This window comes from Prionailurus viverrinus, chromosome D4 (assembly GCF_022837055.1).
Source record: "Prionailurus viverrinus isolate Anna chromosome D4, UM_Priviv_1.0, whole genome shotgun sequence".
Taxonomy (NCBI): Eukaryota; Metazoa; Chordata; class Mammalia; order Carnivora; family Felidae; genus Prionailurus; species Prionailurus viverrinus.
Genome location: NC_062573.1, coordinates 94,454,805 through 94,465,201, shown reverse-complemented (window position 1 = coordinate 94,465,201; position 10,397 = coordinate 94,454,805). Strand labels below are relative to the sequence as shown.

General features: G+C 55.2%; 1 protein-coding gene across 1 annotated transcript; it reads left to right on the top strand.

The window, feature by feature from the left end:
- The first annotated feature begins 1,078 nt into the window (after positions 1-1,078).
- Positions 1,079-9,451, top strand: ZMYND19 (zinc finger MYND-type containing 19). Its single transcript, XM_047830619.1, has 6 exons — positions 1,079-1,230; positions 2,327-2,386; positions 4,167-4,273; positions 4,873-5,013; positions 8,465-8,645; positions 8,863-9,451. The coding sequence occupies exons 1-6, from the start codon at positions 1,180-1,182 to the stop codon at positions 9,004-9,006; spliced, it is 684 nt and encodes a 227-aa protein (XP_047686575.1). The 5' UTR covers positions 1,079-1,179; the 3' UTR covers positions 9,007-9,451.
- Positions 9,452-10,397: the final 946 nt, after the last annotated feature.

Sequence of the window (10,397 nt, the reverse complement as noted above, 5' to 3'; positions counted from 1 at the left end):
TGCCTCCGTCACTGAAATATGACCAGGGGTTTCTGGTTTTTGTTTTGTACACTGGTGTAATTTCGGGGGGGGGGGGCGGAGGAAGGTGAAAGCCCAGCTAGAGTGGTTGCCAGGAGACAAGGGTGGTAGCCCCCAACGTCCTCAGGAAGGAGCTGAACCAAGCTGGTGAGCGGCTGGCACATTACCCCACCCTACTTAACAGCTTGAGACCCAAGGAAGGTTGGTGTAGCCTGAGGATGGGCTGTGTGGGCACCACGGGCCACCGTGGTCCTCACCTGGGCCCCTGTGAGGAGGAGGTGGTGAGTGGCCAGGGAGGAAGGAAGGCGGTCAGGTGCGCCACCAGCTAACAGCATTCTGGGCTGGGCTCGGGTGTCTCCCCAGCCCCTACTCCGCAGCGGCACCCGTGCCTCCTGCCCGCTGTCCTGAGCACGGGGGACCGTTTTGGGGGAGCCGCAGCGAGCCCGGCAGAAACCTCAACCTGCAGGCCCTCCGACGGCCCCGGGGCGTGGAGCCAAGCCGCCCTCCGCAAGGGGGTTGCGCGCGGGGTCGAAAGACCGGCGCCGGGTCAGGCGTGGGGATGCAAGGCCGGGCGCGGGACCGGTGGCCGCCGGGCTAATCGTGGAGTCAGGGGCCGGGCGCAGGACCCGGCGCTGGGTCCGAGCCGCAAGCGGGGAGCCGGCACCATGCAGCCTGAGCGCGGCGTCCTTCACAAAGCTTCCCGCGAAACTGACGTCGCGCTGGGAGGCCGCGCAGGCGCCGCCCCCGGCCGCGCCCCTCCCCCGCGCTACCTCTGCTCCTCAATGCGCCGGCGCACTCGCTTTCCTCCCGTTGGCCACGGCGCGGCGGCGCGCGGCGGCTAGCGCAGTGCGCGCCCCGCGATTGGCGGGACGGCGGCGGGCGGGGGTGTGTCTGCGCCGCGCCCCGCCTCCAGCTCCGCTCGCGGTGGTGCGCGCGGCGGCGGTGGCGGCGGCGGCGGCGGCGGCGGCGGCGGCGCGTGGCAGGTCCGGCGGGCGCCAGGCGGAGGCGGCCCGAGTCCGGCCCAGCCTCGTCCCGCCTGGCCCGACCCCGGCCCGCCGACCCGGCCCACCCGGCGCGCCGCGGCGCCGCCCCGGCCCGGCCCCGGTCCCGGCCCGGCGTCTCCTGAGGGAGCGGCGCCGCCGGCCGAGCGCAGGCCCGGCCATGACCGACTTCAAATTGGGCATCGTGCGGCTCGGCCGGGTGGCCGGGAAGGTGAGCGGCTCGGGAACCGGGGCGCGGGCCCGGCGGATCGGGGCGCTGGGCCGGGGGCGCGGGGTCTGGGGGCTGCGGGGCCTGGCGGGCGGGCTGGCGGCGTGTCCCCGCGGGGCAGGAGGGGGCTGGTGGCCGCGGGCAGCGCAGCGCCCTTCCGAGGCGGCCCGCTCGCTCGGTGGCAAGACGGTGTGGGTCTCGGTGCCTGCCGGTCCGTGGTGGAGCTTCGCGCAGGTTTTCACGCTGCCGGCGGTGGCCGTGTCTGGACCAGCCTCAGTGGGCCTCCCAGAGCAGGGCCTCCCTCTGCTTCTCTCCCTTACCTGGCCCCGCCCTCCGCGTGTTCGAGGCTGGGGCTTCCTGGCACCTGTGGGCATTGAGGCTTGGCTGTTTCCAGGAGCCGGCCGGCCGTGCAGCTGCACCAGCCACGGACCTTACCCGGGATGGGAACCCTGTTCCCATCACCAGCGGCGGAAGCTTCTGGTGGGAGAGAGGAGCAGAGGCAGTCAGATGAAGGTAAAACCGACTTAGATCCTAGAAAAAGGCTTTCCAAGCAAGAGTGAGACTAGTCCGTTTGGGGGACTGTTTCTTGCCTTTCCTGCAGGAGCGATGTGGCTTTTTACCTAAGGGAAGGGTGGGCTCCCCGTCAGCTCCCAGACCATTTCCAGCTCAGTGACTGGTTGCGTTAATATCATCTCTTAAAACTTTCATTTGGAACATTTCAGACAGAAAGTTAAAAAACAGTTTAGTGAGCACCTGTGTAACGACCACCCATCTTAAGTAAACATTAATTGAAATTTTCTGGATGTTCTGCTTCAAACCCGGTCCTTTCCTGTATTCTGAGGAAGCCCCTGTCTTGGGTTAGGTCTGTTGACCCGTTAAAACAGCTTAGAGGTTAGCCAGTTCAGTGGCACGTAGGAGTGAAGCCTGATACCTGCTCCTCTGGTAGCCTTGAGTGGGTCATAACCACCTGCCGTTCTGGGTAGGCTGCCTATGCCCCTCACCTGCAGGCCTCATTTAGCTTCAAGGAGCTGTTGCTGCCTGTTACTGATACCTTATTGAGACCCTGAATGTAACGTTTTGAAACATGGTTGATTTCCAGACCAAGTACACACTGATAGATGAGCAAGATATCCCACTGGTGGAGGGCTACTCCTTTGAGGTAAGGATGCCTATTCCTTTGCTCCCCTACTTTCAGTCACTGCCTGGGGAGGGTCATGAGGGATGGGTTTTATCCTCTGTGAGGGCAGCCTGGCTTTGGCTGCCCAGTGGAACCCCTACCACCTCTGTGATACTGGTCTTCCCCCCACTTCTACTCCGGTTGCTGGCTCTTCCTGAAAACACATCGAATTGTGTCACGCTTGTGCTTGAATGTTCAATTGGACAAGCCTTGGGTCCTTATGAGGCTGTGCAGCGCCACCCCACCTTTCCTCTGGCCTTGGCCCCACTGTCCCTCTGTGCCCTGGTGCTCTCTGCTCTCCCTCTCCCTGAGCTCCCTTGCCTTCCGCAGTTCTCCACTGGACGAGCCAGTCCTCACCTACCAGCTCCTCCCCGTCAGAATTCTTCCAGGAGTCTGTGGACCCACTACACTTTTATTTCAGCCTTTCATGCTTTTATAGCACAGATGACCGTTGGACAACATGGCTTTGAACTGCACAGGTTAACTTATACATGGGTCCTTTCTTTGATAAACATAGTCCAGTACCGTAAATGTATTTTTTTCCTCGTGACTTTCTTATTTATTTTTTTGAACGTTTGCTTTTCATTTTTGAGAGAAGGAGCATGGGCACCAGTATGAGTGGGGGAGGGACAGAGAGAGGGAGACAGAGGATCTGAAGCAGGCTCTGCACTGACCGCAGCAAGCCTGATGAGGGGCTTGATCTCACGAACCTCAAGACCATGACCTGAGCCAAAGTCAGACGCTCAACTGACTGAACCACCCAGGCGCCCCTCCCTAAGACTTTCTTGAAAACGTGTTCTTGTTTCTAGCTTTACTTTATTGTAAGAATATAGCATATAACACATGTAACATACAAAAATATTTGATACTCGTCTGTTATTGTTAAGGTTTCTGGTCAGCAGCAGGCTATTAGTAGCTAAGTATTGAGAAGTTAAAAGTTACACGTGGATTTTCAGCTGTGTGGGGCTTACCTCAAGGATGAACTGTAGTTACTTGTCCGAGGCTTTGTTTTTCTTACTGAATTGTGGGCTTTTTCTAAAAGTGGGAAAATTTATTTCTCTGTGTTCACAGTGTTTTACAGAGTGGTTTGTAAGTGAGTTATTGCTGGGATACAGGGCTGATTTCTCACATCTGAAAGTCTCTGCAGAGCTCTGGGTCCCAGAAACAGGCCCCATATATGTATCCTGGTTTGTTTGTTTCACTTAATTTTTCTTTCTTTTTTTTTTTTCTTTTTAATTTTTTTTAACGTTTATTTATTTATTTATTTTTTCAACGTTTATTTATTTTTGGGACCGAGAGAGACAGAGCATGAACGGGCGAGGGGCAGAGAGAGAGGGAGACACAGAATCGGAAACAGGCTCCAGGCTCTGAACCATCAGCCCAGAGCCCGATGCGGGGCTCGAACTCACGGACCGCGAGATCGTGACCTGGCTGAAGTCGGACGCTTAACCGACTGCGCCACCCAGGCGCCCCTTTAACGTTTATTTTTGAAAGAGAGAGAGAAACAGTGCATGAGCGGGGGAGGGGCAGAGAGAGAAGGAGACACAGAATCCAAAGCAGGCTCCAGGTTCTGAGCTGTCAGCACAGAGCCCGACGCGGGGCCTGAACCCATGAACCATGAGATCATAACCTGAGCCAAAGTCGGATGCTTAACCGACTAAGCCACCCAGGCGCCCCTTTCACTTAATTTCTTTAAGAGGGATTTCCAATGTAGCTAAGAATCAGAAACTTTTTAACAGACCTTTTCTTTGCTCCTTCTCAGGCCCGGATGGAAGTAGATGCAGATGGAAATGGTGCTAAGATATTTGCATATGCCTTTGACAAAAACCGGGGAAGAGGGTCAGGAAGGCTCCTTCACGAGCTGCTGTGGTAGGTGTCTTCAAACTGCCTATTCTCTATCTGGGTACCGCATGAGCCCTGATGCGCACATAGAGCCTGCAGAGACACCTGCCCTCATTGACAGAAGGTGTTTTCCCTGAGTCGTGCTCCCGCACCCTCTTAGTTACCTTTGGGTCATTGCCATTAACTCAGAAGAATGGCTCATTCGCATATTGTATCACTAATAGAGCAGCCTAAAAGCGCATTTTTTGCTCGTACTTGCTCCAGACACGGCCTCCTCTGGGGTAGGGTGGGGTCTGCTCCCTCCACTGGGCTCTCGCTGAGCCTGTTGGTGGGATGTGAGGAAAGGACTGCCTCTCCTTGGTGTGCACGGTGTAGTTCCACAGTGCCTGGGACTACTCTGATGGGGAAGTCTCTAGATTGTGTTTGATGGTTGGGGTTCTGTCAAGGGGCTGGACTGTCAACACGGTCTATCTTGTTTGGCCATGGACCGACACACTTAGATTCCTCTCGACACCCTTGTTCCTAATTGTCCCCATCAGCGTGATGAGGGGCCAGTTCAGATCATAGGGCGGAAGTATTTGGGAAGGCCAGAGGAGGCTGATTGAGGGAGACGCCTTGTTTTCCAGGGAGCGGCACAGGGGAGGCATTGCTCCTGGGTTTCAGGTGGTACACCTCAATGCTGTGACTGTAGACAATCGCCTGGACAACCTGCAGCTGGTGCCGTGGGGCTGGCGGCCCAAAGCCGAAGAGACATCCAGCAAACAAAGGTGGGGCTTCTCGGGGCCGGGGGAGCCGGCAGAGGTGCCTCATGGAAGGTCCTCCTTCAGGCTCTTGTTACTAAGAGGGGCCCGTGTCTCCACTCTGATCTGATGCTTCTGTGGGAGTGGAGACCTTGGTTATTTTCCCTCAAAGTTTTCCCTCCTTGTTTTCTTCACGGGGTTGGGATACCATTTTGATAATTTTTTTTTTTTTTTTTAATGTTTGTTTTTGAGAGAGAGAGACATAGCACAAGTAGGGTAAGGGGCAGAGAAGGAAGTAGACACAGAATCCTGTGAGCTGTCAGCACAGAGCCTGATGTGGGGCTCGAACTCACAAACCATGAGATCATGACCTGAGCTAAAGTTGGACACTCAATTGAATGAGCCACTCAGGCGCCCCTTCTAATGATTGGCTCTAGTGGGGAGAAGAGCTGTCTGGGCTGGATGCCTGCTCATGGGCAGGACTTCTCCTTTGTGTCTCTGAGAAAACTTGGACATCTTTATCTGGGGATGCCTCCTGTACACACACATGTGCATCTTTCTGTCATGCTCTTTGGCTAAACACCTAAGCAGTGGCTTAAAAGAAGCAAGAGAGTGTGGTTTGGGGGCTCTGCTGCTCAGTCTCTGCCTCTTCATGGTCCTGACAACAGTGCTGCTCAGGCTACTGCAGGTGTCCCCCTTGGGCGAGTAAGATGCTCTGAGGCAATTCCCATGGCCCCAAGAGCAGTCTGGGTGTGAGCTTCATGGAGGCCTTGTAAGAGCTGGGGAACCAGCAGAATGGAAGGTAGGAGCTGAAATTAGCCAGGGTGTTCCTGGCCACGTGTGCATTATCTATGGGCTCACTGGGGCTCTCTGGGATTTGTGCATGTCCTTGGCCTCTGGGAAGGCTCTTTCATCAAACAAAATGAATGTGAAGTTAGGGATTAGCAACAGAAGGGTAAGGGCAGCTCAGCAGGCATATCAGTGTCTGTAGATTTCCCCCTGGGTTGTCCAACACGGATGCTCATCCAGTGTGGACACCGGGAGCGGCCCCGCCTCCCCCAACACCAGACAGGTTTCCTTCTGCTCACTGGAGACCTGGAAGGGGCTGCCCACCCCTTCACCCGAAGCGGATCTGCTCCTGCTATCAATCGTTACTTTAGGCCTCTGTGTGACTCATGGTTCGTCCAGCCTGTGACTGAATGTTGTTACATTTCTTCGTCTGAACACTCTTTATGATCATAAGATAACCACAATTGAGAACACCTGTTTGGAAAAGGATCCATTCCATCTTGGGCCACCCTGCCCAGTGGTCTCTGCTGGGTCGTGGCCTGCCTGCCCCGTTCTCCTCTAGGCCGTTCCCATGAGGCCCAGGACAGGCTGTGTTCTTGAGGTTCTGTCCTTTGTGTCATCCCAGGAACTAATCAAGTGGGACCATCCTTAGTTTGTCAGCTAGGGATTCAGACTCTCCCTCTACTTGTCGTGGGTCGGAGCCAGCCTGAGTGTGGCCTGAAATACCAGCTGGCCTGGGCATTATGTGGTCTGCACTCTGCAGGTCCTTGTGGTGGGAATCCCCCTCTTTGTGAAGCAGGGAACGTGGCGTCATGGCTTCTTCCAGGCCTGCACCTCCTGCCCTGCTTTCCTTCGGTGTGGGGCCACAAAGGCGGCTCATCCAAGGGGGGGAAGGGCCTCTCTGTCAAGGTGTGTTTTCCTCCCTTTCTGCTTCTAGGAGCCGACTGGGATTGAAACTTGCCTGTGTCGTGCAGGACTTCATTGAAGGGCTCAGAAGGCAGCCAGCACCCTCCTACATCCTGACACGTCCCCTTTTTTTTTTTCCTTTTAAAAAACCTTTCTTATTGTGGTAAAATACATACAATGTTTATTCTCTCAGCCATTTTTGAACGTTCAGTTCAGTAGCATCCAATACATCCACTTAGTTGTGCAACCATCCCCACCATCCATCTCCAGAACTTCCCCATTAGACACTGATTCCCCACCCCCCCACCTTTCCCCCAGCCTCCACCTTCCTACTCTGTGTCTTTGGATCTGAATCTTCCAGGGCTTCCTGTGAGTGGATCCTACAGGATTTATCTTTTTGTGACAGACTTAGCACAGTGTCCTCAAGATTCATCCGTGATGTAGCCTGTGTTGGGATTTCGTCTTTTTTTTTTTTTTTTTTTTTTTTTTTTTAGTGTTTATTCATTTTTGAGAGACAGAACGGAGTGTGAGCTGGGGAGGGGCAGAGAGAGAGGGAGACAGAATCTAAAGCAGGCTCCAGGCTTCGAGCCCTCAGCACAGAGCCCGACGCGGGGCTTGAACTCACTGACCATGAGATCATGACCTGAGCCAAAGTCAGATGCTTAACCGACTGAGCCACCCAGGTGCCCCAGGATTTCTGTCCTGGTGTCCTATGTGTTTTGGATAATATTACATTATGGTTATGTACCACATCGTACCCATTTGTGCGTTGATGGAGCCTTTAGTTGTTTAGGTTAGGTTTGTTTATGTTTAGGTCTTTGATCCATTTTGAGATAATTTTCGTATATGGTATTAGGTAAAGGTGACCCTTCCCCTATTTAGCCCAGGTCCTCCAGGCCTGGCCCCACAGAGGGTGGTAGGTTGAAGGGGGTGCTAACCTGCTGCTTTGCTCTCGAAGTACAGGTGGTGGCACCTTTGCAGCCCAGCAGCAGGGGGAGCTGCTGAGCGCCTTCACCGGCCCTGCCCAGCCTGCGCTCCCCCTGGGGCCTGTTAGGGTGCCTCAGTTCTAGCAGCAGGTAGGATTCTTCAGTTGCAAGCTTCTGGTGTTTAGAAAGACTTAGACCAGCTCACAGTATTGAAGGAGAGGTGGACCAGCAGGGGCAGAAGTAGGTGCCTCTGGGTCCATGAGCAGGGAGAAGGACTGCCTGGCTTTGCACAGGTGGCCAGGCTTGGCCAGGTCCCTGTACTGAGGCCGCACACTCTTTGTGCCTGCTGTGTGCCCGTCAGTCCCAGGTTTTGGGAAATCTATGAGGGAGGCAGACATAGCCCTGCTTAAACATGCTAAATACGGGGCGCCTGGGTGGCTCAGTCAGTTAAGCGGCCGACTTCGGCTCAGGTCACGATCTTGCGGTCCGTGAGTTCGAGCCCCGCGTCGGGCTCTGTGCTGACAGCTCGGAGCCTGGAGCCTGTTTCCTATTCTGTGTCTCCCTCTCTCTGACCCTCCCCCGTTTGTGCTCTGTCTCTCTCTGTCTCAAAAATAAATAAACGTTAAAAAAATTTTTTTTAAAAATAAACATGCTAAATACTTGACATCCCATACAGGTAAGCCCTGCTGCATGGTGGGGGCAGGCCAAAGAAGAGTCAAGTTGTCCTAACAAAAACTGGGGCAGAGATATGCTGAGCAGGAGAAACCAGCTATCTGTCTGCAGTCAGGTCATTGTCATGTCCCTGTCTTGACCCTGTCTGGCTGGAGTATACTGAAGCATATGCTTCTCCTTTTAAGGGAGCAAAGCTTATACTGGCTGGCGATTCAGCAGCTTCCCACAGACCCCATAGAAGAGCAGTTTCCTGTCCTGAACGTGACCCGGTACTATAACGCCAACGGGGACGTGGTGGAAGAGGAGGAGAATTCCTGCACCTACTACGAGTGCCATTACCCTCCCTGCACGATGATTGAGAAGCAGGTACAGGTGCTGCAGTGAGTGCCAGCTCCGGGTTGCTCCATACCCCGCCGCCCCGGCCCCTGCGGGCCTCTCGCGCACCTCTCCACCGCAGCCGCTGTGCCTGCCGGCTTCAGTGTATGGGCTTGCCGGGTCCTTTCTGATTGCAGCGTAGTACCTGCCCCACAACCAATTCCCTGGTGTGACCGTGAAGCCACGGTTGTCCTGTGTGTTCTTTCAGCTCCGGGAGTTCAACATTTGCGGGCGTTGCCAGGTGGCCCGGTACTGCGGCTCCCAGTGCCAGCAGAAGGACTGGCCCGCCCACAAGAAGCACTGTCGCGAGAAGAAGCGCCCCTTCCAGCACGAGCTCGAGCCAGAGCGATGACCGGGCTTCCGGACCTACCTTGGGCGTAGCAGACACGGACTGGTGGTTGACCCAGAGGTGCTGAAGAAGCCAGCGAAGTGCACCCACGGCAACTGCCACAGAGGCCCCCTCGCCACGGGCACCTCGTGTGGGCACGGCGTTCCCCTCAGTGTTCATCTCCAAGCAGAGACAGCTGGGGAGGCTCCCACCAGGACGCTTCTCATTATTTATATGTTAATATGTTTGTAAACTCATGTACAGTTTTTTTGGGGGGAGGCAGTGGGAAGGTTAGAAATTACAAATAGAATCATTTGCTGTAATTCTTAACTGGCAAGCGGTTGGGCCACACATTTAAAAAGTCTAAACAGTGTCACATGGTGGAAGCTCTTTCTGGGCAGCTGCCGTCCCGAGGAGCGCGGCCTGCATGGAGTCACATCCACAAGGCACAGTAAAGGGGTGGAATCATCGAGTGCCTCTGCCGTGCTCTGCTCTCCCTTTTGCCCTCTCTGCTACTGAAGTTTATTTCTAAGTGAATCAAGGTGCTGTGGGGGTGAGGGGTGGAGGTTGCCTTTATCTTTATTCCTAGGCTGAGAGAGAGGGGAGGCAGGCAGGGAGTGTGAGTGAGACCCGGGCCTGTTCTTGTCCTGGGGCAGGAGTTGCTGGGGGTGGTGAAGTAGGCGGACATGGAATGTTCTCGCCCTGGCAGTTCTCCCCTTGATTTGTGTGCCGAGTGGCAAAGAGTTCAGTGGTGGAGGTCCTGCCTGGGAATTGGAGCAGCCAGGGTGAGTGAGCGCTGCTTTCCTGTCCACTCTGCTGGGCTCCCTCCCTCTCGTCAGGGAGCCACAGATGTCTGAAGGCTGGGCAGCATCTTGTATACCTTGCAGAGCCACCATGGGGCACCAAGCCAGGCTTTGTGTCTGGGATCTTGCTGGTCTCCAGATCCAGCCAGCCAACCTGCTAGGGGCTTTGCTTCCTGAGAGAATGAGGCTGGCCATCCCAACTCTTGAGTGTTTGTCCTGGGCTACCCCCTGCCCCACGTTGGTCCCAAGTGCTCCTGCTTTCCCTTGTGCAGCTCTTCTGCCATCTCCCGGTGTGTTGCATCTGTCCTGTGTGTCCTCATTGCTTTCCTTGACTGAGAATAGCCTCTTGGTGGCGTCGGTTTGTGACTTGAGTTTCTAGTAGGTTCCTTCGCAGTCTTTTGGGAGTCCTCTTGGGCAGTAGGTCTTGGAGAGCAGGACTGAGCAATCGGGTAAAGGCAGAAAGCAGGGAGCAGGAGGGTTCAGGTCAACCCCAAGGGAGGTTCTCTGAAGGCGAGAGAACCCCGTCTGCACCATGTGTGTTTTCACTGAGTAGCTTCCCTTGGTCAGTGTGGGTGAGGTGCAGCATATTTTCTAGATGAGGAACATCTTTGC